This window comes from Hemiscyllium ocellatum, chromosome 37, assembly GCF_020745735.1.
Source record: "Hemiscyllium ocellatum isolate sHemOce1 chromosome 37, sHemOce1.pat.X.cur, whole genome shotgun sequence".
In the NCBI taxonomy this organism is placed as follows: Eukaryota; Metazoa; Chordata; class Chondrichthyes; order Orectolobiformes; family Hemiscylliidae; genus Hemiscyllium; species Hemiscyllium ocellatum.
In genome coordinates this window covers 46277551-46305144 of record NC_083437.1, presented here as the reverse complement: position 1 = coordinate 46305144, position 27594 = coordinate 46277551, and the positions used below count along the sequence as shown (strand labels likewise).

General features: G+C 42.0%; 1 protein-coding gene across 1 annotated transcript in view; it reads left to right on the top strand.

Annotated features, from left to right (window-relative positions):
• vwa5b1 (von Willebrand factor A domain containing 5B1) overlaps positions 1–27594 on the top strand; it is a 226085-nt gene that overhangs the window by 84280 nt on the left and 114211 nt on the right. Inside the window, exons 10-13 of the mRNA XM_060852285.1 lie at positions 8646–8760; positions 9196–9381; positions 15663–15852; positions 18784–18983. Coding sequence (XP_060708268.1) covers positions 8646–8760; positions 9196–9381; positions 15663–15852; positions 18784–18983 — 691 coding nt within the window. The remainder of the gene's footprint in view (positions 1–8645; positions 8761–9195; positions 9382–15662; positions 15853–18783; positions 18984–27594) is intronic.

The following is a 27594-nucleotide window of genomic DNA, read 5'->3' as shown; positions in this document are numbered from 1 at the left end:
CAACCTTCCCTTGAAGCCTATTTTTCCAATCCACGCATCCTAAGTCATGCCTCACCGCATCATAATTTCCCTGCCCCCAGCTATAACTCTTGCCCTGCAGTGCACACTTATCCCTCTCCATCACTAGAGTAAAAGTCACCGAGTTGTGGTCACTGTCCCCGAAGTGCTCACCTACCTCCAAGTCTAACACCTGGCCTGGTTCATTACCCAGAACCAAATCCAGTATAGCCTCACCTCTTGTTGGCCTGTCTACATATTGTGTCAGGAAACCCTCCTGCACACATTGGACAAACACCGACCCATCTAACGAACTTGAGCTATAGCTTTCCCAGTCAATATCTGGGAAGTTAAAGTCCCCCATAACAACCACCCTACTACTTTCATTCTTCTCCTGAATCATCCTTGCAATACTTTCCTCTACGTCTCTTGGACTATTAGGAGGCCTGTAGAAAACTCCTAACAGAGTGACCTCACCTTTCCTATTCCTAACCTCAGCCCAAACTACCTCAGATGGCAAGTCTTCCTCCATCGTCCTTTCCACCGCTGTAATACTATCCTTGACAAGCAATGCCACACCACCCCCTCTTTTACCCCCCACCTTTGACCCTACTAAAACATTTAAACCCTGGAACCTGCAACAGCCATTCCTGTCCCTGTTCTACCCACGTCTCTGTAATGGCCACAACATCGAAGTCTCAGGTACCGACCCACGCTGCTGGATGGGTCAGTATTTATTGCCTGTCCCTAATTGCCCCTTGAGAAGGTGATTAGATTCGATTACTTAGTGTGGAAACAGGCCCTTTGACCCAACAAGTCCACACCGACCTGCAACCCACCCATACCCCTACATTTACCCCTTATCTAACACTAGGGCAATTTAGCATGGCCAATTCACCTGACCTGCACGTCTTTGGACTATGGGAGGAAACCAGAGTACCCGGAGGAAACCCACGCAGACATGGGTAGAACATGCAAACTCCACACAGTCAGTCGCCTGAGTTGGGAATTGAACCCGGGTCTCTGGCGCTGTGAGGCAGCAGTGCTAACCACTGTGCCATCATGGTGGTGAGCTGCCTTCTTGAACTGCTGCAGTCTGTGCTATAGGTTGATCCATAATGCTATTAGGGAGGGTATTCCAGGATGTTGACCCAGTAACAGTGAAAGACTGGCAACATATTTCCAAGTCAGGATGGTGAGTGGCTTGGAGGGAAACTTTGAATTGGTGGTGTTCCCATTTACTTGTCTTTCTAGTTTGAAGTGATCATGGATTTGGAAAGTGCTGTCTCAGGATATTTGGTGAACTTTTGCAGTACATCTTACAGATAATACATACTGCTGTTACTGAACGTCAGTGAAGAGAGCAGATGTTGGTGGATGTGATGCTAAACAAGTAGGAAATATTCCATCACACTCCTGACTTATGGAGTCATAGAGATGTACAGCATGATTAGATTACACACAGTGTGGAAACAGGCCCTTCGGCCCAACAAGTCCACACCGACCCGCCGAAGCGCAACCCACCCATTCCCCTACATTTATCCCTTTACCTAACACTAGGAGCAATTTAGCATGGCCAATTCACCTGACGTGCACATCTTTAGACTGAGAGAGGAAACCGGAGCACCCAGAGGAAACCCACACAGACACGGGGAGAACGTGCAAACTCCACACAGTCAGTTCCCTGAGTTGGGAATTGAACCCGGGTCTCTGGCGCTGTGAGGCAGTAGTGCTAACCACTGTGCCACCGTGCTGCATGAAACAGACCCTTTGATCCAACTCATCCATGCCAACCAGATATCCTAAATTAATCTTGTAGGTGGTGGATAGGCTTTTGCTAGTCAGGTGAGTAATTTACTGCAGTATTTCTAGCCTCTGACCTGCTCTTGGAGCTACTGTGTTTTTGTGGCAGTCCAGTTGAGTTTCTGGTAACTGTGTTGATGTTGATTGTGGGGATTCATGATGGTAACACCATTAAATGGCAAGGTGCAGGGGTTATATTGTCTCCTATAGGAGATGGTCAGTGTGTGGCATTTGTGTAGCATGAATGTTATTTGCCACTCGTCAGCCCAAATCTGGGTAATGTGCAGATCTTGTTGCATTTGAAATGGACTGTTTCAGTTTGAGGTGTCATGAACAGTACTGAACAGTGTGCAATCATCGACGAACATCTCCACTTCTGAGCTTTATAATTAAGGGAAGGCCATAGATGAAACATCTGAAGATGATTGGGCTAAGGACACTACCCTGAGGAAATCTTGCAGAGTAGTCCTGGAGCTGAGATTATTGACCTCCAACAACGACAATCATCTTCCTATGTGCCAGAAATGACTCTAATCAGTGAGAGTTTGCCCCCTGACACCCACTGATTCTAGTTTTGCCAGGACTTCTTGATGCCACTGTCGGTCAAATGCAAACTTGATATTAAGGGCTGTCACCCTCTTCTCCCCTCTAGAAATCAGTTCTATTTGTCCACGTTTGAACCAAGGCTGTAATGAGATCAGGAGCTGGTAGAACCTAAACTGGGCATCACTGAGCAGGTTATTGCTGAGCAGGTGCTGCTTGATATCATTGTTGATGGCACTTTCCATCGCATTACTGATGACTGAGAGTAGACCATTGGGGCAGTAATTAGCTGGGCTGAATTTGTCTCGCTTTTTATGTACAGGATATGTTTGGGCAATTTTCCACATTGTCAAATAGATGCCAGCGTTGTAACTACTGCAAGAGCTTGGCTAGGGGAGCAACAACTTCTGCAGCACAGGTCTTCAGTAGTATTGTCTGAATATTGTCAGGACCCATAGCCTTTGCACTATTCAATGTCTCTAAAATTTCAATTCATTCCATATTATATCAAGAATTGGCTGAAGTGTGGCACCTAAAATGTTGGGGATCATGTTGGAGGATGTGACGAATCCTCCACTCGATACTCCAGTTCCTATTTTCTATGCTTCTATAATTCCAGAAAATCAACTGATCAAGTTTTGTCTCATGCTAGAACATAGGCTTCAAGGATGTCCAAAAACTTTCTTTTTATTGAAATCTGCCCTTTTTATGATGGAGTCTGGAAAAGTGAACCATCACCGTGTTCCCCTGCTCCATGAGTCACAATATAAAATAAAAATACTTTTTCCAGCTACCTAGATGACAAATTAGATAACGTATCCAAGGCAGGATGAAGAACTTGTGAAGAAAATATAGAATATCAATGCTTTCTAGTAGAACTATTTGTAATAACGGAGAGAGAAATGAAAGATAAGCTAAATTATTGAGCTGCCAGAGAAAGTGGTGGAGGTTGGTACAATTGCAACATTTGGAAGGATATGGGCTGGGTGCTGGCAGGTGGGACTAGAGTGGGTTGGGATATCTGGTCAGCATGGGTTGGACTGAAGGGTCTGTTTCCATGCTGTACATCTCTATGACTCTATATTAATTTGTCTTTTCGCCACGGAAGATACAAGAAATCTCTCAATTAGAATGATTATGGAGAATGGGGAGTTGAAGGCGATTATTATCAATAAGAAGGTTGCATTGAAGAAAGTAATGGTGCTGAAAGTTGATAAATCGCCAGAACTTTACAGTCTACATATTGGAGAGTTGAAGGAAGTGGTTACAGTTATTGATGCATTGTGATTATCTTCAAAATATCATATTCCCACAGTTTGGACGCTTGCAAATGTCACTATTTCAAGAAAGGAGCAAAAGAGAAAATAGAGAGCTACAGGCCTATTAGTGTCTTCTCAGCCACAGAAAATGTGCTCGAATCTATCACTCAGGACATTTTAAATTGGCACTTGGATAAAGGTTATCTGATTGGATATTTCCAGCATGGATTTGCAAATAGGAAATTGTGTTTGACAAGCATTGAAGATTTTGGGGGATTTTAACTGACAAAATTAATAACAAAGGAATTAACGGATGTACCATCTTTTGTATTTTCAAAAGGCTTTTGATAAGGTCCTCCACAACAGGTTGATTAGAGAAATTAAAGCAAGTGGTACTGGAGGTAATGTACTGGCATGGATTAATGACTCGAGATGTAGGTTTGCTCACTGAGCTGGAAGATTCATTTCCAGATGTTTTGCCACTCTACTATATAACCTCTTCAGTGGGCCTCTGGGTGAAACACTGCTGATATATATAAATAGAAAGCAGGAATTATCAGCAGTGCTTTGCCTGGAGGCCCACTGAAGATGTTACCTAGTAGGGTGATGAAACGTCTAGAAATGGACCTTACAGCTCAGTGAGCAAACCTACATCCAGAACCTCCACCTGAGCTACAAATCTTCTCAAAACTCACTGGATTAATGACTGTCTAACAGAGAAAAAGGAGAGTTGAATTAAATAGGTCACTCTTGCTTTAACAGACTGACTAGTGGGGCACTGTAGAATAAGTATTTGGGCCTCAGCTGTTCACAATACAAATTGATGATTTAGATGTAGAGATCAAATACAATATTTCCAAATTTGCAGGTGATACAAAGCTAAGCAAAATGTGTGTGGGGAGAAAGATATAAAATATGTTCAGGATTGGATAGGCTTAGTAAATAGGCAAGATGGGACGTAATGTAAAAAATGTGAAATTATCCATGTTGATAGCAAGAACATATGTGGACAGTAATTCTTAAATGGTGAGAGGTTGCAAAGTGTAGATAGTACAAAGGGACCAGGGTGTCCTAAAGGCTGTGGTGCAATGAGCTAATGGAATATTAATCATTGTTGAAAGAGGATTTAAGTTCAGGAGTAGTTAGTTAAGTTCAGAAGACTTGCTACAATCGTATAGGAACTTGGTTGGACCTCATGGAGAGTATTGTATGTAGTTTTGGACTCCTTATTGCCACAGAGGGAATGCAAAAAAGATTTACCTGAGGGGGCCTGGTTCTCTATGGAGACTGAACACCAAGTATGTGCTGTGGGATGTGTATTCCTGCCTTCAGGAGTGGACTCTGCCTTTGGTTGTGGACTCTTTTTCTGACAGTGCATTCTGCAGACTACAGTGAACTCTTTTCCTGCGAATGGACTCTGTACTAGAAAGGACTGTTTGTTGGTAATTGACTCTGTATCTTGTTGCTTGTTGGGTTTATCACCTGCACTGTCTTGTCTCTGGGTCTGGCAAGTCTCACTGAGCTGGGAGGCTTATAGGTCATCATGAAAGCGAAAGGGTGGATAGGCTGTTCTGAGCACTGTCATCCCGAGAAGGAGTAATTGGGATGAGATGTCCTAGAGGTGGTCGGAGGCTGCGTCAGGGCAGACTGAGAGCTGGAAGGGGTGAAGGGGCAGGCTGCGTCTGAGTGGCCGAAAGGTGGGAGGGATGGGTGGTTTGCTGGGTTGCCAGGGGTCTATGATATACGCACTGTTTTATTGTTTGGTTTATCGGACTGTCTGTGTGTGATTATTTACAGTTTCTTTCTTGATTGATGTAAGGTGGGATTTGAGGTTTGTCCCCGTTTCCCTGTGCACTGATTGAATGGTAAGGTTTGGGGTCTGGCTTTGCTGCCCCTTTCCCCTGTAAATTGCTGTTTCTTGTATACAGTTAATGTTAACTGTGTTTTTAATTTGTACTGGTTAATGAAATAGGAGAAACATGTGTCTCAGTCTCCTCACCCAGGGACTGGCTCTGAGCTAGCTGGTCAGAGTTCATCTTCTATCTGTATCCAAAGTTTGTGCGAAGATTTGTAGCTCGGGTGCTTGTTGTAGTGGTTCTGATCGCTGAGCTGTATCAATATCTATCTGTATCAATAAGGGATGACTTGGTGATGGAATACCAGCCTCTGTTCAGTTATTTCAGGATATAGATATCTCAAGTGGTGGAGTTTAATGTAGGAAAGTGAGTCATGCACTTTGATATGCAAAATCTAAAAGCACACTATTATTTTAATGAAAACTGCAAAGAAAGCGCCATGCAGAGGGATGTGGCTGTTATTGTGCACAAAACAACAAATGTTAACATGCAGGAAATAGAGTTTTCTCCAGCTTAAAAGCATTAAGGGAAGGTGTCATGATTTCTTTGAAGTGCAGAGGGCTGGAAGGGCTGAATGGCCTTCTCCTGTTCCTAATGAGGTGGTGAACCAGCTGGGTTTGGAGTGAGTTGTTGCTACCTGTTCCTTTTTTGGGCTGTTTGCATCAGGCCATGATTGGGGTCAGCTGGCCATAGGCTAAACACACAGAGGATGAGTGAATGTTGAACAGAGGGCACAATGGGCCTGATCAAGGAGGCTGCCCACGAATGGAAGTGTGGCTGAGGAGACAGGGTGAAGGAGCCAGAAAGCTCACTGCACCATTCATTCAGTCTCCCAGAAAGTTCCTGTCTTGCAGAGAGTGAGTGTACATGAGGAGTTTCTTTAGATCTGGAGCATCACCTTTGATCTGGAAAAATAATGAAATGGCATTGACTTCCTGCAACCTCTGCCACAATACTTGCCTTGCTTCTAATGCATGCATATGTAATGAGCTGCTGACTGGGTGATAGTGCAAGATAGCCGTTCACTTCCACAGCCACCACCAAACCCAGAATTCCTGAGAAGATTCTCCCCATTGTCTCAAGCCTCATTTTCTCATTAATGACAAGGTTTCCAAAGATAATGCAGAATTTAACAAAAGGTGTCTTGAATAAAACAGTGATTCACATCCAGCCTATGGTACTTTGACTTGGGTTTATTGGTCCCTGAGCAAGCATGCAAAATAGATTAGCTGCCCAACCCACCATCTTTGCAGCCACCCTAAAATCGCCTTCACAATACACAAGGTAGACAGGTGCCAAAATTAGCAGCTCTCCGGCCATATTGAAATGTATAATGAACAGTCAGTGACAGATGTTGACAATTCCATTGACCTGGGATTGTGCCATTTGGCTGATAGGGGGGTGATGGGCAGGCTACTTTCTGTGCCAAATGGAAAGGGCATAAAGAAAGAGGGGTGTGTCCTGCACACATCAGTGGTACCCAGAGAAATAGGTCTGGGTGTGTTACTCTATAGAGGGTCAGTGTGGACGTGTTGGGTTGAATGGACTATGCCACACTGTATGATTCTATCCACAAGATGTCACAGTTTATCTTGTTTCCACATTTGCCTACCCTCTTAAAGTTTTCCCTTCCACTGGATACAACCTTATTAACTGTGGGCAATGCTTATGAAGCCAATGCCTTCTGAGACAGTCTGTTTAAAAATCTCAATAAAATAAATGTAAAATAGAACCAGGCTATTACTGTGTGGAGGAGTTGGGGGAGTATATCCACAGGATGGGTTTTGGTTGTGCCCCCACACAGGCAGGCTCAGGGTTAGATATGCTGCCAGGGATGGCATGCCATTCTGTCTATCACTTGTTAGTTGCCTTAAGGCAGTTGAACGGATCTTCCACTACATCAGGAAATTGACTGAAAAGTCCTATATGGCCTCCATTAGCCACCTTCAACAAGCCCGATGTCTACTTGCCTGAAACAGGTGGTCAGCCCTCCCAAGTCAGGACCCACTGTGGTCAAAATTATGTTGAATTCATCTTCAAAAAGCAGATGCTCTGACTAGCGTCAGTGTCCTTTCCCATACTTGGGAATTCCTGGCCATAATTTTCTGTTCCTTGTCCAAGCAGCAGAACCACTGAATCGACCTGAAATGGTTTTACCATCACATTCCCAACATTTGACTCTAGATGATGATAATAAGAGAGAAAGATAGGACAAAATTCTTCATTTCCTGATTGAGGGCTTTGCATTTGGGGTGCCAGAATTGGTGTAATTCTCTAAGTGGTTGCTCCCCATTTTCATCAATTTGTCTCCAATATTGTTTGTGTTGAAAGGGGCTATGGCAACTTGTCTATGTTCACTCCAGTTAAGGCCCTCAAGTGTCCAATAATTGCAGCTGATGGGAAGGGTTCAGGAGCAGAAGCTGAGCAGTTTAGTCTGCTTGGGCCTTGGGCAGTTCTCCCCTCAATGACCCACATTCCACACTCGATATTTTCTTCAAGGTCTACCCAGTAGCTACTTTCTCTGCCAGCCTCTCCATTAAAGACCCTCTTTCCATCTCCACACCTCCTCCTGGCTCTCTCAACTTCCTCCCATGCGAAACCTCCTACTCAGTCCTGGGACTCAAAGATAAAGACTGTTTAGCATCTGATTGTAGTGCTAGTCCTTGCTTCTATCCTGGACTGCACAGTTTCCAGCCATTCAGTCTGAAATACTTTTGAAGTGTTGTCAAATTGTTTTCAGCAATATGATTACATCAGAAAATCTACTTTATTTCAGTAAAAATACAGCACACCTTAGCATGGGCATTCAAGTAATTGCTCAATTGGACAATTAATTAAATGCAGCAATTTAAAACAAACAAATACATTGCAAGAGCAGCTTCTTATGTTGAAAGAGTTTATTCCTTTAAAAGTAATAATTTCATTTTAATTTAATATTAATTAATTATATGTGAATTTATCAGTTCAGAATACTGATAATGGCAAATTAATACACTTGATTTTGTTTTTGGGAATGTTGCATTTGGGTAGTTAGGAATGTGGGACACTCGCTGGATCTTTCATTCTTGTTCCATTTCTATTTCTGGCAGAGAGATTGGAAGAGAATGGAAAGACCTAGCCCTTGTGTATTTTCTGTATGACAAAATATACTTTTGCAAATAACTCCCTCACTACCTTTTGACCACAGGTGCTATACTTTTGGAATTGGGCAGAGTACTTGCAGAAGGTTGGTTCAGGGATTAGCCTCTGCTTCCAAAGGAGCAGCAGAATTTCTCGCAGAAGGGGAAAGGTTACAGCCAAAGGTACAAAATAAATATTTTAAAGACATTTACTGAGAATGGTTCAACTGTTACTGACTAAACATGGAAATAATAAGTTGGAGATTCAGCCAAATAAGATTTCAGCTTCACAAACTAAAAATTACATCTATTCTTGTTAAAATTAAATTTAAATGTTGTAAGTGATTTCTAACAATGACAGTAGGTGTTTAAAACAATCAATTTGTGAAAAAATACAGACTGAAGAAGAGACTAACTTAACGGTTCTAACAATTTTCCTGTTGGAGCTCTAGCCTTGTTAAAATGCCTGAATGGAATTATCTGGTGGTTACCTGGTTGTCTCTTCCTGTCATGACTTTAGTATCAGTGTCAAATAGGAATGAGATAGAGCTTTTCCATTTCCAGAATTCGATGTACAAATTAGACAGAGAATAATTAACTAATTTTCTGTTTTGGTAGATGATAAAATCACTGAAGAAAGCAATGGCCCCTGTTCTCAGTGATATCACCATTGAGTGGTTCTTTCCTGCAACAACTGAGGTACTCCTTTCACCAGTGGAACCAACTTTCTTATACCCTGGAGACAGACTAATTGGATATTGCGTAATGTGTGATACATCAAGGTATCATGCTAATCTCAAATCAGTAAGTATGAAACTTCACCCATTTTGGTATGATATTAAAATCTGTCAGCCTTGCAGTGGCCTAATTAAACCTAAAGCAGACAATGTACACTGATTTTTCAATGCTTAGGGCTCTAATTCTGAACTGCCTATGAACTAAGACTCACATTGTTAGAAGAGACCAAAAGGTTTATTGTGTGTTACAAATGCAATCTAATTGTGCACACATTCTTAAATGTGCTGTAAAGCCCTCTTGGGGTGTCTAAAGATTCTGGCCTAGCTAATAATAGCACACGACTGTGCAGGTACCGTTCCACGTGATATGGTGTAGTTTTATTGTGCTAACAATTGTACAACCTCATCGTGACACTGGTGCTTTGAGATCTTGCAAACCAGGGTCTGTCTCATTTCACCTGGCACATGGTCTGGAGCAGGTGACCAACCTGCTCAGTATACCTGCAGCGGTGAATTGTTTACCAATCTTTTCTTTGTACCCTTTCCCTTGCTATGACTGTGCCTTACAAGGTAACACCTGGTTTTGCTGACTTAATTGTTTTCAATTATGTCACTGTTCTGATTGAAAGCATCATCAGATGTATTTTGTCTGGGCATCTTTGAGGCCAATTCTGAATAAACTCAAGCAATTGATGAAGGTGTTATCTCTAAAATTTCTTAATGATGGAATATGGGAAATTGTTTTAGGATCAATTATGATTTTACGGATAGGATGCTATTTGGAAGGTTGGTGTGGACTTGAAGGGCTGAATGGCCTGCTTCCACACTAGCGATTCTATGGTTCATGATCATAAAAACAATGTCGTTCACAGCAGCCACACAGTTTCAGTAAATATCTGTGCCCTGCCAATATCTTTCTATCATCCTTTCCTGTTCCCATGTCCATATTACAGTTCTTTATTCAGGTTGCCAATTCTTCTTCAATGTCTATTCCACCAGCAAACCCAGCACCAGAATGTCACCAAATCAGCTAACATTCTTTAATGTGAAAGAAATGGTAGCATAGGGTGTAGGTTTGCTCGCTGAGCTGTAGGTTTGATATCCAGACGTTTCATTACCTGGCTAGGTAACATCATCAGTGGTGACCTCCAAATGAAGCGAAGCTGTTGTCTCCTGCATTCTATTTATATCTTTCTCCTGGATGGGGTTCCTGGGGTTTGTGGTGATGTCATTTCCTGTTCGTTTTCTGAGGGGTTGATATATGGTGTCTAGATCTATGTGTTTGTTTATGGCGTTGTGGTTGGAGTGCCAGGCCTCTAGGAATTCTCTGGCATGTCTTTGCTTAGCCTGTCCCAGGATAGATGTGTTGTCCCAATCGAAATGGTAGTTTTTTCATCCGTGTGTAGGGCTACGAGGGAGAGAGGGTCATGTCTTTTTGTGTATCCTGGTGGCTAACTTTCTTCCTGTTTGTCCTACGTAGTGTTTGTGGCAGTCCTTGCATGGAAATTTGTAGATGACGTTGGTTTTGTCCATGGGTTGTACTGGGTCTTTTAAGTTTGTTTGTTAGTTATGAAGTCACTGATTTTTTGGTTAAGAGCAACTGATAAGAGAAAATGAACTGACTTTCATCGGGCTTGCTATGTTTTTTTACAGCAGAGGAAAGGACAGCACCTTCCTCTCTACAGGGCCAATGAGTTTTGTTCAAAAACTCTCACGCACAAGCTGTTTAGCTACCTGGGGGCCAATCATATATCGTTTGGCAGGCAGAAAAGCATTGTCATCAAAAACTGATCACTTCCATGGACCAATCAACTAGTTATTATGCCAACTGAAATACCTTCATACAAACCTCCTTTTAAATTAATCCTTTTCCCACTTCAATCCACATCCAAAGAAAAATTATAAAGATTTAGTTTATAAACTGAAGTTAGAATGTTACTGGTACAATAATCATGTCCTTGGAACCTTTTTAATCAGATGAGTTTAACCATTGGAATGCAATCCATTTGCAACAGAATGAGGAGTATTTGAGGCTGCAGTAATCTATCAACCTGTGATCATCCAGTTTCTGATCAGTATCTGTTACAAATATATCACTGAGGATATCAGTCTCGGTCCTCCAGATCTTTTCTGTCACTGAAATAATACAAGTGTATCAATATCTGCTGCTGCTGCTGTCAATATTTGTCCAATTGTCCCCTGAGCTAAGGAAAGTACACTGTTCATTTACTAAAGAACTGACCGACTCTGTCACTCATCAATTCAGATCACGCTGGGAACTGTGATTCATTTGGTGGAGCTGTGTTGCTGTATTTTTGAAATTCTCTCCATTTCACCCCATCTCTGATTGATTCTGATATTTAATTCTCCAAATTCAAGCTATCCATTAGGATTTTTCCCAGTGCGAATTAACATGTTGACCTTTCCTGTTTTCTGACAAAAGACATGACTGCTCAGCCAAAGGATGGAATTGTAGTTTGACAATGTGCTGGGAGCAGAGTGTGGGTTGATGAAAAGGTGAGAACATACTCAAATGGCTGCCCCCCCCTCCCCCCTCCCAACCAATTTGGCCAGAGAATTCCAAAGGTGATGGCAGAAAACAGAAAGTATAGTGAAATGGTTTATTCCCAGGTTGGCAAGCTATGACCAGTGTGTTCTCACAAGTATCAGTTCTTGGACCTCAGAGTCATGTTGTATAGAATAGGCCCTTCAGTCCACCATATCTAAGCTGACCAAACTAGACTAATCCCATTGACTTGCAATTGATCCATATCCTATTAAATCATGGTATTTTAAGTTGCAAGAGAACCTGCCTCCACCACCCTCTCTGCCAGCATGTTCCACATATCTACCACCCTCTGGGTAAAAACATATTGTCTCACATCCCTCTTGCTCCTCAACTTAAACTTAAGCCACCTGCTCTTAGACACATCTGCCTTGGGGAAGTGATTCTCACAATCTCCTTGGTCTGTGCCTCTCATTATCAGATCCCCCCTCAGCCGCCTCTGCTCCAGGGAAAACAAACTTAACCTGTCCAGTTTCTTCTGATAACTGAGAGATTCCATCCCAGGTGACATCCTAGTGAATCTCCTCTGCACTCTGTCCAGTGCAAACACATCTGGGGCTAAATGTAATATTTCTGAGTTTTTTTGCTGAAATAAATTGAGAATGCAAGCTGTAAAAAGAATGCAGAGAGATTTCCTGGACCTTAGACAAGTTGAGTGATTACAAAAGAGACAGTGGATTAAATATAACACGGAAAATATGAAGTTATCCATTTTTGTTCAGAAAAACAGGAAGACAGAGTACTTCTGAAATGGAGGGATTGGGAAATATCAATGTAAAAGGGAGCTGATGTCCTAGTTCATGAGTTAGAGAAAGCAAACATTCAGATACAGCAATCATTATTTTTCTTCCTAAATCAGCTGGTCTTTATTTTAGGGGGATTTGAGAACAGTGATAAATGTGTTCTGCAGTTACAACAAGCCTGTGAAACTGCACCTAGAAGATTGAATACAGTTTGGGCTCATGCCATTAGGAGAACTGTGTTTGTCACAGAGTATAATGAAGGCTCACCAGATTACTCCCAAGGAAAGAAGGATTGTATGAAGTGGAGAGGTTGAGAAGACTGGACCGGTATTCTCTGGAGATTAGAAAAATATAAAGTGATCTCAGTGAAACCTTCAAAATTCTTCGAGACCCACAGAGTAGCTGCAGGAAGGCTGATGCCCTAGTGGGTGTGGTCTAGAACCAGCAGACAGTCTCACAAGACCAGGTAAGTCATTTAGGACTGAGATTAGGGAGAAATTCTTCAGTTGAATATGGTGAATCTTTGGAATTCTCCAGCCTAAACATCTTCAAAGCAGTGATCGATAAATTTCGAGATACGAATTCATCAAGTAATGTGAGCATGATGCAGTGTGTTACAGTCAAAGATTGGCTCTGATTTATTTGAATGGCAGAGCAAGCTTGATGGGGGTGAACGACCTGTTCCTCCTCCTAGTTCCTATATCCTGCATGTTTTGGAAGAAAGCGAGGAGGCATGCAATGTATAGGAAGTGAGTCCTGAGAAAAAATGAGAGCATCCAAGTATGATTCCTATCTCATTAATTGATATTTACTAAGTATTAAAGGGAGGAAGAGTCTGGGATGTAGATACAATTGAATATAAAATAGTTGCTACAAGAGGATGAAATGGTGGCACTCTTCTGCCCGTAAGCATTGATTTGCATTGTTTGTGTTTACCACCTTCAATAAAAATGCTTATCTATCTGTGACACTGGCACCAGCTCTGTTACCATGCTCAAGAGATTTATCTAATAATATTGGAGCTTGACATTTGGCAGTGAGCAGTTGCAAAAATTGATTGAAAGACAGAAGGGCAGCCACAAAGAAAGACAAATGATTGTACAATATTGTTAAGGTCAATGCGTCATGGCTGTTTTCTAATTCAAGTTATTCACAATATCATGATAAGTTGATGTTTGGAAAGTTAAAATCCCCTACCATAACAACCCTATTATTCTTACAGATAGCTGAGATCTCCTAACAAGTTTGTTTCTCAATTTCCCTCTGACTATTGGGGGGTCTATAATATACCCAAAGGTCTGTTTCCATGCTGGACATCTTTATGACTCTATGACTCTAAATAGTTACAATGATTTCCAATTATTAATGCTGAACCAAATTTAAGGCTTTTTACAGGAATGAGATTGGGGGCTGCATTTATTTGTTAACATTCTTACAGGAGAGACTTGATTTGATTATTGTCACATTTACTGAGTGGAAAATATTATTTTGCGTACTATCCAGGCAAATCATACCTTACATAAGTACATCAGAGTCATAGAGAATGCAGAATATAGATGAAATGGATGAAACATTTTTCATTGTTATGTTTATTAACAACTATTTCTGATGCAGAAAACAAAACTGTTCAGAACTGATGTCAAGTGTTCCAGGGATTTCTGCTGTCAGTGTGACTCCAATGGGAATGCACGTTTCTATGGTACAGCAATCCTGGAGCAATGAAGTGTTATATTAAGTTATGGGGCAAGTTTCTGGAATCAGCTTTGAAACAATAATTTTCTCTGCTCGGAGGAAAGAGTAATCCTAACTAAACAATACTGAACTTGATGTTGACTTGGAGATGCCGGTGTTGGACTATGGTGGATAAAGTTAAATATCACGCAACAGCAGGTTACAAGTCTAACAGGTTTATTTGGAAGCACTACCTTTCAGAGCACTGCTCCTTCATCAGGTGGTTGTGGAGGTTAAGATCATGTTCACAGAATTTATAGAAAAAGGAGTCCAGTGTCATGGAGATGTGATACAGTAAACAAACCAGTAAATCCCATTCTAAAAAATTAAATTTTTAATCTAAGATTATTTACTGTATCACATCTCCATGACACTGGACTCCTTTGGCTATAAATTCTGTGAACATGATCTTAACACCCACAACCACCTGATGAAGGAGCAGTGCTCTGAAAGGTAGTGCTTCCAAATAAAGCTGTTGGACTTGTAACCTGGTCTTGTCATTCTGAAGATAGCTCAGTTTTTTAACCAATAGCTATGAAGTCTGTCTGTGTCCCAATGCTATGTCAGACTGACAAACCCTCTGGATAGTTTTAGGGTTTTACATGGATTCATGCAGTTTTTGAGCAAAATAAAAGCTAATTCTGCAAAATCAAATTCACTCCATAAACTTGTATGTGTGTGCATGTAGAAACGATGGAGTGAGTGTGAGTGTAAGAATGAGCTGTGGTGTTGCTTGTCCTGAAGTCTGACTTGGAGGATGGTCACCTGAAGGTCCAAGGCCGAAGTTCCTGGCCGCTGAAGTGCTCCCCGACTGGGAGGGAACACTCCTGCCTGGTGACTGTTGTGCGGTGTCCATTCATGCATTGTCATAGTGTCTGTTCAGTCTCGCCAATGTACCATGCCTCAGGACATCCTTGCTTGCAGCATATGAGATAGATCATGTTGACTGAGTTCATGTTGCTATGGACACAGGGTACATCAAATATTTGTTCCCTTTTAGAATTCAAAAGAATTGTTAGCCTATGAGGCACATCCTACTTCAGTTGGCTAATGGTCTGTACTTCAGCAACATAGCAACAATCATGCCATTAACCTTCCTCTGTTCTTCACAATATTCTGTCTTATTTGGCTGAATGTTAATGAAACTCATCAGCCGAGCCAGTGGAAACTAGGTTCAGAAGTATCAGACAACAGTTACATTAGAGAGAGGAAGCTCTTTCAAAACTGGAGCCAAAGCCAACATACATGTTTTGTTTTGTATGTTAACTTGCCTCTGCATCAGCCCTGATATTTCTTGATTTATTTGAGGACAAACAGCGTAGGTACAGCATGATGTGGTCTCAGGAATCCAACAGTTCTGTGTTTTACCATTCTCAAGAAGAGGAGTCCAGCCGGATAAACTCTGAAAATTTGAGCAGCTGTAGAGATTCCGTAGTGGATTCTATAAATGACCAATCTCAAGATGTGATGTCTACTAATGAAGGCCAAGAAAATGAAGGTAATGCAACTGCTGTTGGGATTGTTATTTTTGATAGAATTGTTTAAAGAAATGTGTCAACTAAAAATTTCAAATTGTTTCATATCCAGCATGTTGGAAAATCATATCCAATTATAGAATTTAAGTTTATGCAGCCATTTAAAACAAAATTAAAACTTAAAATTTCAAAACAAAAATTGCTGCAAAAACCTTAACATATTTTTGCCTTGCTGACTTGCTGGATACAGCTAAATATAGAACATAGAACATAGAACAATACAACACAGAACAGGCCCTTTGGCCCTCGATGTTGCGCTGATCTGTGAACTATTCTCAGTTTGGCCCCCTACACTATCCCACAATCATCCATGTGCTTATCTAAGGATTGTTTAAATCTCCCTAATGTAGCTGAGTTGACTACATTAGCAGGTAGGGCATTCCACGCCCTTACCACACTCTGTGTAAAGAACCTGCCTCTGACATCTGTCTTAAATCTTAAATCAATTTGTAGTTATAGCCCCTTGTACACGCTGAAGTAATCATCCTAGGAAAAAGACTTTCAGTGTGTACCCTATCTAATCCTCTGATCATCTTGTATGTCTCTATCAAAGCCCTTCTTAGCCTTCTTCATGCCAATGAGAACAGGTTCAAGTCTCTCAGCCTTTCCTCATAAGACTTTCCCTCCAGACCAGGCAACCTCCTGGTAAATCTCCTCTGCACCTTTTTTCAATGCTTCCATGGGGACCAGAACTGTACTCAATATTCCAAGTATGGCTGCGCCAGCGTTTTGTATATTTTGCAGCATGATATTGCAGCTCTGGAACTCAATCCCTCTACCAATGAAACCTAACACACCGTATGCCTTCTTAACAGCACGATCCACCTGGGTGGTAACTTTTAGGAATCTATGTATATGCACATCCACACTACCAAGAATCTTTTCATTGACCCAGCACTCTGCCTTCCTGTTATTCTTCCCAAAGTGCATCACTTCACATTTAGCTGCATTGAACTCCATGTGCCACCTCTCAGCCCAATTCTGCAGTTTATCCAAGTCCCCCTGCAACCTGCAACATTCTTCCACACTGTCCACTACTCCACTGACTTTAGTGTCATCTACAAACTTACTAGTCCAACCACCTATGCCTGCGTCTAAGTCATTTATAAAACTGACAAACAGCAGTGGTCCCGAAACAGATCCTTGTGGCACACCACTGGTAACTGGACTCCAGGTTGAATATTTTCCATCAACCAGCACTCACTGCCTTCTTTCAGAAAACCAATTTCTAATCCAAACTGCTAAATCACCTTCAATTCCATGCGTCTGCATTTTCTCCAACAGCATACCATGTGGAACCTTATCAAAGGCTTTACTGAAGTCCATGTATATTACGTCAACTGCCCTACCCTCATCTACATGCTTGGCCATCTTCTCAAAAAAACTCAATGAGATTTGTGAGACATGACCTGCCCTTGATGAAACCACTGACTAACTCCAATCAAATTGTTGCTTTCTAGACAATTATAAATCTTATCTCTTATAATCCTTTCCAAAACCTTTCCTACAACAAAAGTAAGGCTCACTGGTCTATAATTACCTGGGTCATCTCTACTGCCCTTCTTGAACAAGGGCATAACATTTGCAATCTTCCAGTCAGATATATGTTAATAACAAAGGCTGTCCCAACAATCTGACTGGAAAAATATCAAAACCATGTACTGAGAATCAAACAATGATACCTTCTTGTTTGGACACTTGGTAATTTAATTGTCTGGTCCGGAGATCAAGGCAGGAAGACCCAAATCCAGAAAATCCCACTTTGAAACTGTTGGATTTGATTAGAATACTACAATAGGCTCAATCTCTAATGGGAAAAAAAACAGAACTGTCATTCCTGATTGGTGAATTGTAACAGCCAGTGGAAGTTGCGAGTAGGGTATGTGCATGAGTCTCGGATCATGTCAGTCATAATACCATCTAGCAACTGTTCCCACTTGCAAAAGGATCAAGAACAAGGTGCCACAGATTTAAAATGGTTTGCAAAAGGAGCAGGGATAATGCAAGACAAAAACATTTTCACTTTGGAGTAGTTAGTGTTTGGAATGCACTGCTGGAAAGTGTGGTGGGGCAGGTTCAATCAAAGCATTGAAGAGGGTATTTGATGATTATTTGGAACAGAAATACTGTGCAAGGGAATAAGGAGAAGGTAGGAAATTGGCCGTGGGTAGTTATGCTCGTTTGAAGAGCTGGTACAGGCATGATGGATCAAATGGCTTCCTTCTGCATCATTACACGTCTGTGTTTCTGTGAACAATATCTAAATCCAGATATAAGCAGTTTCCTGCCTGAGCTGTCAGAAGGAGATTAGTGACTCTTGACTGCTAGATAAAACAGGCAAATACTTACACTGGAAGACTGGTGCACAGGTGCAGCCTCTTGAAAGTTGTAAATTTCCTGTTACTTGAGTCTGAGGTGAAGAGTATTTAAGTGGCCATCAAAATCAAGTAAGTTTCTAACCTCACTGCAATATCCATCAGAGTAGTGGATCCTGGTGCTCCCATGATTTTTGCAACAATTTTAATTTAGGAATCTTACAAAGATTATATATGATGTAGAGGTGCTGGTGTTGGACTGGGGTGGACAAAGTTAAAAATCACACAACAACAGGTTATAGTCCAACAAGTTTGATATAGACATCTATACTATTCAATGTGATTGTTGTATGAAGATCAAGAATGGAAAGCTAAACGTGTGGTGCTCTCCGGCCTAAATTAGCTTGTAAAGAAAAGAGAATCTGGGAAATTTGGTTTAAGTTGCATCTGAATACATCCTTGTATCTGAATAATAACGGTGAAATATTTTGAATCTTGCAAAGTATAAATATGACCCAAACAGAATTAGAAAGCAAGGTTGAAGTTAATGATCTATAAATGTTTAAAATCAATTTCAAGGTATTGAATCAAAATTGTCTCCCAGAAGAAGAGCATTCAGTACAAATCACACAATCAGAAATGATACCTCGAAGAGAATGTTCACCCCGAGTGACCCGTCTTCAGCATTTGATAAACATCCTCTCCGGAGAGCAAGAGCGCAGCAGCTTGTTGGTTGTAGCAGCCCAGAAAGTGTCTGTCCTTGGCAAAGGCAATTTCAGGCAAGTTTGCATTTCCTTTATCTGTTAAGAAATAGATATTTTGAAAACCTAATTGTGAAATAATTTTAAGATAACTTCTGGACAAAGCAATAATAATCACGTGTCATGAATAAATTTAAAAGATAATTTGTTTTTTTGTCATTCATGGAAAATGGGCATCAATGGTTGAGCCAGCACTAGTTGCCTATCCCTAATAGTCCAACAGAAAATGGTGGCAAGTGAGGGGGTTCCATGAGCTGGGATGACTGACCTCCAATGATAACTGCCTGTTTCCTTTGTTTAGATCAGAGTGGTGCTGGAAAAGCACAGCAGGGCGTTTTGGGCAAAAGCCCTTCATCAGGAATCCTGATGAAGGGCTTTAGCCCGAAATGTTGATTTTCCTGCTCCTCAGATGCTGCCTGATCTGCTGTGCTTTTCCAGCACCACTCTGATCTAAACTCTGATTTCCAGCATCTGCAGTCCTCCCTTTTGGCCAGCTTCCTTTGTGCCAAGTATGACTGTGACCAGCTTAGAGGTTTTCCCCCGATTCACATTGACTCCAGTTTTGCCAGGGTTTCTTGATGTCATTCCTCAGTTAAATGTAGCCCTCATGTCAAGGGCAAACATCTCCCCTTTCCATATGTGAAAAGGATGTTGAGGTCACAATATACTTGTCATAAGAAGGTTCAAAGTACAAGAAGAAATACAGAGCTGAGTTTAAATGGCAAACTAGGAAAAATGAATTCTGTTCCACAAAAATTATCTGAATTGCTTGTGAATATTGAAGAAATTCATCCCCAATTAGATTTTAGTCAATTAATGCAGCCCATCGATGGCAGTGAATCCCCAAAATGCAATAATCTCATGTTCAAAGCAGTGACAAATGTAAAAAGTGACAAACCCCTTCGCTTCCTTGAATGGATATGGAAAATCCTTCCTTATACATTGCTCCAACTCTCTCAAAGGTCAAAAGCACTGACATTTATAACTCTGCAGGAGATAGAACATTGTTGTGGTTCTGCTCGCCGAGCTGGAAGTTTTTGCTGCAAACGTTTCGTTCCCTGGCTAGGGAACATCATCAGTGCTGTTGGAGCCTCGTGTGAAGCGCTGCTTTGATGTTTCTTCCGGTATTTATATTGGTTTGTTCTTGCCGCTTCCGGGTGTCAGTTTCAGCTGCAGTGATTTGTATGTGGGGTCCAGGTCGATGTCTCTGTTGATGGACGTTCTTGCCGCTTCCGGGTGTCAGTTTCAGCTGTAGTGGTTTGTATATGGTGTCCAGGTCAATGTGTCTGTTGATGGAGTTTGGGGATGAATGCCATGCTTCTAGGAATTCTCTGGCTGTTCTCAGTCTGGCTTGTCCTATGATAGTGGTGTTTTCCCAGTCAAATTCATGTTGCTGGTTGTCTGAGTGTATGGCTACTAGAGATAGCTGGTCGTGTCGTTTTGTGGCTAGCTGATGTTCATGGATGCGGATTGTTAGCTGTCTTCCTGTTTGTCCTATTATAGTGTTTTGTGCAGTCCTTGCATGGTATTTTGCAGGTAATAATAGAATATTACCTGACCTATAACTTGCTGCTATCAAAATAGTGGAAATAGCTCAGAATCAACAACTGTGAGTTTCTTATTTTAAATTCAAAGAGCCCAAGGGAATTAGCTTTCTTATTCAAATAAATAAAACACAAGTTTAGATTTTAGAACTGTAAGTCAGGAATGCAGAAGATAATAAAGGCCAATCTGTATTTGAGATTAGCAGGACACAAAACTCAGAACTTAATTGATAAACAAAAAAAGGTAGAATTTAATCTTTCAGGCTTATGGATTTAAAGGAATCCTGCTACAAAAGGAAACTTGAGATTTGGATTTTAGAATTGTCTCTTTTAAGAGAAGTTCAAATAGAACAAGTGGGTCATGTAACCAGTTTTCAATTCTGCTGTCAGCAAGCTTGGCTGCTGTGTTTGTTACAAATAATTGGACAGCTCAGGTATCAGGTCATGATTTGGAGATGCCGGTGTTGGACTGAAGTGGATAAAGTTAAAAATCACACAACACCAGGTTATAGTCCAACAGATTTGTTTGGAAGCAACCGCCTGATGAAGCAACGGCGCTCCGAAAGCTACTGCTTCCAATTAAACGTGTTGGACTATAACCTGGTCTTGTGTGATTTTTAACTTTGTCTTGGTACTGGGTAGAACTGTATACAGGAACGAGGGTAGCAGATATACACATGGATAAACTGTTAGCCTCAATATTTCCATGAAGGTGTTAGAATGTCAGGTTTTATAAAAAGATTGTACAATAAATGTCCACCATTTTCCTCAACTGAGAACTCTATGCTGCTGTGACCAGTCCCTCAGCTGTGTCCAACCCATCTCCAGCATTTCTGCCCTTTTCTCCTCCCTTTGGTGCTCAGCTTCTGCTCCACCATCCACATCCAGAGGATCATTAGCTGCCATTTCTGCTATCTCCAGGAGGATGTTACCACAAGACACATTCACCTACCCTCCCCTCCCTTGTCAGCTCCTGGAAACACCTGTGAAATGTACAGTTGGAGATGTGGCTCTAGGATCGGGCTCATCATCCACAAAAGGACCCACAGAATTCAGGACCAGTGACGTAGAATTTCCAAGGTGGACTAATATACTTGTTAGTGAATGATTGCCAAAGGTAGATCTTTTCATGCCTCTTTTTAGCCCTTCTGATCTTTTTAAGTCCCCTTTTGTACATTGCATACTCAAAGAACAAAGAAAATTTACAGCCCAGGAACAGGCCCTTCAACCCTCCAAACCTGAGTCGATCCAAATCCACTGTCTAAACCTGTCGCCCAATTCCTAACCATCTGTATCCCTCTGCTCCCCACCTACTCATGCATCTGTCCAGATGCTTCTTAAATGAATCTACTGTGCCTGTCTCCACTACCTCTGCAGGCAACGCATTCCAAGCACCCACCACCCTCTGTGTAAAGTACTTGCCGCGTGTATTCTCCTTAAGCTTTCCACCTCTCACCTTGAAAGCATGACCTCTCGTTATTGAATCCTTCACCCTGGGAAAAAACTTATCTCTATCTACCATGTCTATACCCTTCATGATATTTAAAGTTTGGGAGAAGATTTGTAGTTCGGGTGCTCGTTGTTGTTGTTCTGTTCGCCGAGCTGGGAATTTGTGTTGTAGACGTTTCGTCCCCTGTCTAGGTGACATCCTCAGTGCTTGGGAGCCTCCTGTGAAGCGCTTCTGGGATATTTCCTCCGGCATTTATAGTGATTTGTATCTGCCGCTTCCGGTTGTCAGTTCCAGCTGTCCGCTGCAGTGGTCGGTATATTGGGTCCAGGTCAATGAGCTTATTGATTGAATCTGTGGATGAGTGCCATGCCTCTAGGAATTCCCTGGCTGTTCTCTGTTTGGCTTGTCCTATAATAGTAGTGTTGTCCCAGTCAAACTCATGTTGCTTGTCATCTGAGTGTGTGGCTACTAAGGATAGCTGGTCGTGTCGTTTCGTGGCTAGTTGGTGTTCGTGGATGCGGGTTGTTAGCTGTCTTCCTGTTTGTCCTATGTAGTGTTTTGTGCAGTCCGTGCATGGGATTTTGTACACCACGTTGGTTTTGCTCATGCTGGGTATCGGGTCCTTCGCCCTGGTGAGTTGTTGTCTGAGAGTGGCTGTTGGTTTGTGTGCTGTTATGAGTCCTAGTGGTCGCAATAGTCTGGCTGTCAGTTCAGAAATGTTTTTGATGTATGGTAGTGTGGCTAGTCCTTTGGGTTGTGGCATGTCCTCGTTCTATTCATGATATTAGAGACCACAATCAGGTCCCCCCAGCCAATCTCCTTTTTTCTAATGAAAACAATCCTAACCTACTCAGCCTCTCGTCATAGCTAGCACCTTCCATACCAGGCAACATCCTCGTAAACCTTCTCTGTACACTCTCCAAAGCGTCCACATCCTTTTGGTAATGTGGTGACCAAACTGTACACAGTATTCCAAATACGGCTGGACCAATGTTTTGTACAATGTTAACATGACCTTCCAGCTCTTATACTCAATACCCTATCCAATGAAGGCAAGCATACCATATGCCGTCTTGACCACTCTATCCACCTGTGCAGCAACCTTCAGGTTGCAATGGACCTGAACTCCCAGATCTCTCTTCTCATCAACTTTACCCAAGGCTCTTCCGTTCACTGTAAAATTTGCTCTAGAATTAGACTTACCAAAATGCATTACCTCACATTTGTCTGGGTTGAAAGCCATCTGCCACTTTTCTGTCCAACTCTATCTATATTCTCCTGTATTCTCTGACAGTCCCTTCTGCTTTCTGCTATTCCACTAATCTTCGTGTCACCTGCAAACTTGCTGATCATACAAACAGTGCCCTCTTCCAGATCATTTATGTATATTACAAACAACAGTGGCTCCAGCACTGACCCCTGTGGAACGCCATTGGTCACCTTTCTCCATTTCGAGAAACTCTCTTTAACTACTTCTCTGTCTCCTGTCGCTCAACCATTTTTTTATCCACCTAACTAGAACAACCTACACACCATATGACTTCACTTTCTCCATTAGTCTACCATGGGGAACTTTATCAAATGCCTTACTAAAGTCCATGTATATGACATCAACAGCCCTTCCTTCATCTAACAACTTGGTCACTTCCTTGAAGAACTCTAAGTTGGTAAGGCATGATATCTCCTGCACAAAACCATGTTGCCTATCACTGATAAGCCCATTCTTTTCTAAATATAAGTAGATCCGATCCCTCAGTACCTTGTCCTGCAACTTTCTCACCACTGACGTCAGGCTCACTGGTCTGTAGTTACCCAGAATATCCCTACTACCCTTCTTGTACAAGGGGACAACATGAGCAACCTTCCAGTCGTCCAGCACCTCACCTGTATCTAAGGATGCCACAAAGATATCTGTCAGGGCCCCAGCTACTTCCTCTCTTGCCTCCCTCAGCAAGAAATCCCCCACCACAACTTCTACCTGTCCTGGCTCATTCCCCAGTACCAGGTCCAATATGGTCCCTTCCCTCATCGAACTATTGACATACTGCTCTAGAAAACTCTCCTGGACGCTTCTTACAAATTCTGCCCCATCCAGACCTCTGACGTTAAGTGTATCCCAGTCTAGGTTGGGAAAATTAAAATCTCCCATCACCACCACCCTGTTGCCTCTACATCTTTCCATAATCTGTTTACCAATTTGTTCTTCTACCTCACACTCACTGTTGGGAGGTCTGTAATACAGCCCCAACAATGTAACTGCACCCTTCTTATTTCTCAGCTCCACCTATAATGCCTTATTACTCAAGCCGTCCATAGTGTCCTCCTTTAGCACAGCCAAGATATCGTCCCTGACCAGCAAAGCAACTCCTCCCCCCATTTTACTTCTCTCCCTGTCCTGTCTGAAGCGTCTCTATCCTGAAACATTTAGTTCCCAATCATGCCCTTCCTTCAACCAAGTCTCTCTGATTGCAATAACATCATACTCCCAGGCACCAATCCAAGCCCTAGTTCATCTGTCTTACCCACTATACTCCTTGCATTAAAGTATATGCACTTCAGGCCACCAGTTCTTTTGCGTTCATCTGCTCTCTGCCTACTCTTTGCCTTATTAATACTATCTTCATGATTCTTACAGTCTCCAGTTTCCACCTCGCTGTCCATTTGTCTTGCCTTCTGGTTCCCAGTCCCCTGCCTTTAGGGTTTCTGCTGTTTGAAGGCCCTGGTATCTGCCATAAACCTCCCCTTTTTCCTTAATCTAATGCTGCATGTCACTTAATATCCAATGCTCACAGAATTATTCTGACCCTTTTTCTTTGTTGGAATGTGTTGGTCCTGTATTTTCCATACTCCCTCTTTATTGTAGATGTGGGTGTGTTCACCAAGCTGTGAAGGTGATTTGCAGATATTTTGTCCCCTGTCTCAGTGACATCTTCAGTGCTTTGGAGTCTCCTGTGAAGTGCTGCTGTACTGTGTCTTCTGGAATTTATTTGGTTCCGTTTCTGCTGCTTTCGGTTCCTGGTTCCAGTTGTTCGTTGTAGCGGTTGGTCTATTGGGTCTAGGTCAATTTCCTTGTTGATGGAGTCCGTGGATGAGTGCTTCTAGATATTGTCTGGCTGTTCTCTGTTTAGCCTGTCCTATGAACGCCGTGATGTCCCAGTTGAATTTGTGGTCCCAGTCATCTCTGTGTGTGGCTACTAGGGACAGCTGGTTGTGGTGTTTAGTGGGTTGTTGGTGTTCATGGATGTGGATTGCTAGCTGTCTGCCTGTTTGTTCTATATAGTGGTTTGTACAGTCTTTACATGAAATCTTGTAAATTATGTTTGTCTTGCACATGACGGGTACAGGGTCTTTTGTCCTGGTGAGTCATTCTGTCCTGGTGAATCCCAGTTGTCGGAGAAATCTAGCTGACAGTTCCAAGATGTTTATGTAAGGTAGCGTTGTTAGTGGGTTAGGTAGTGGCTTGTCCCCGTCACGTTGTTTGCCTGTTAGGCATCTACGTATGATGATGCGGGTATATCTGTTCTTGGCGAACACTCTGTGGAGGAACTGATAGCCAGACTTCTCCAACCACTAGGATTCATGACAGCCACGCTTAGATAATGACTCACCAGGACAAAAGACCCTGTGTCCATCATGTACAAGACAAACGTAATTTACAAGATTCAATGCAAAGACTCCACGAAACGCTATATAGGGCAAACAGGCAGACAGCTAGCAATCCACATCCATGACCCACTAAATACCACGACCAGCTGTCCCTCGCAGCCGCACTCACAGAAATGACAGGGACCACAAATTTGACTGGGACAGCACAACAATCATAGGACAGGCTAAACAGGACAGCCAGAGAATTTCCAGAATCATGGCACTCATCCACAGACTCCAGCAACAAGCACACAGACCGAGACACTATAAAACAGCCACTACAACAAAAAACCGGAACTGGCAACTGCAAGCAACAAGAAAGGAACCAAATAAACTCCAGAAGACGCAGTACAGCAGCACTTCACAGGAGGCTCCAAAGCACTGAAGATGTCACATAGGGGACAAAACATCTGAAAGTCAACTCCCCAGTTCACTGAACATGTCAACCAGCACCCGAGCTACAAATCTTTATTCAAACCTTGAACTTCCTCCTTGAATGCATCCTTGTTCTGAGACAGATTAACCTGAAATAATTTGCTTCCAGTGCACTTTGGCCAAATCATATCTGATCTTAAGTTGAAAAGTTTCAGTTTTCAGGCTCAATCTTGGCCTTTTCCACAACAATCTTGAATCTAATGGAGTTATGATTTGTCTATCTTTGTATTTAGATTAGATTAGGATGGAAACAGGCTCTTCAGCCCAGTAAGTCCACACTGACCCTCCAAGAGTAACCCTCCCAGACGCATTCCCCTACATTTGCCCCTGACTAAGGTACCAAACAGTGGGCAATTTTAACATGGTCAATTCACCTGATCGGCACATCTTTGGATTGTGGAAGGAAACCAGCGCACCCAGAGGAAACGCATGCATACATAGGGAGAATGTACAAACTCCACACAGACAGTCACCTGAGGCTGGAATCTAACCTGGGTCCCTGGCACTGAGGCAGCAGTGCTAACCACTGAGCCACCGTGTAACCCTAAATGTCTATTTAGTTTCAAGAGAGAATGAGTTTGGGAGTTTACAGAAAAACTCCTTAATTTTCTCCTTGGATATAATTAAGGTCTATATGTTTCACGCTGCTATGGAGATGAGCTTTAAGTAGAAAAGAATCCAAAGGATGTGTTCTGATCCCAGTGGAGGGTGAGACTGGATAAGTCAGATTCTTGTGTGAAACCTGGTTGGATTGTCTCACTTTAGCACATTGGCTCCCATTGTGGTCAGTCACTGAACATGTTCAGAACAGGTGGTCAGAATACTTTCAACAGAAGAACATATGGTTATTACACAAAGAATAGCAAACATTGTATGAATGAAATAATTCGGAAGGGTCTTATTGTAAAAAGCAAAAACGTTTCTCTGCAATATCCTTTACAGACACTTGACCCCAGTGATATCATTCTCATCTTCACTTTAATTTCTGACTCAACTGATATGATTGCAAATATTTCCTTTCAGTGAATTTTCAGAAACTCACCAGATTAAAGTCTTTCTGTTACTGTCTCTCCCTGAGTCTCACAGACACAAGATAGCTCATCAAAATTTTGCAAAGATCTCTAAGACAAAAATGCCGAGGTGTTTTCAAGCTTTTGATGATTTTTAGGCTTGTCAACAACACATCTGCTGGTTTGATTTTTTTTCTTTTTCTGAACTGAATGTGCTGTTGGCCTTTGGCTCCATTTATATCTCTGGGTTGTAAAAGCTCAACTAACGAAACCCTTCAGCAGATAGCTTGTCTAATCATTTAGCTTAAGTCACAATGTCTTGGAGGTATTGTCATGATCCTTAAAAAGAAACAAAGCTAAAAATCCCACAACACCAGGTTATAGACCAACAGGTTTATTTGGAAGCGCTAGCTTTCGGAACGCCGCTCCCTCATCAGACAAATGCCACAGTGAATGAAGATCACTATAGATGATGTCACAGATTTATACTTCTTCTGACCTGGAGTATTACTGCATAAAATCCAGAGACAAGAATTTAATTGGGT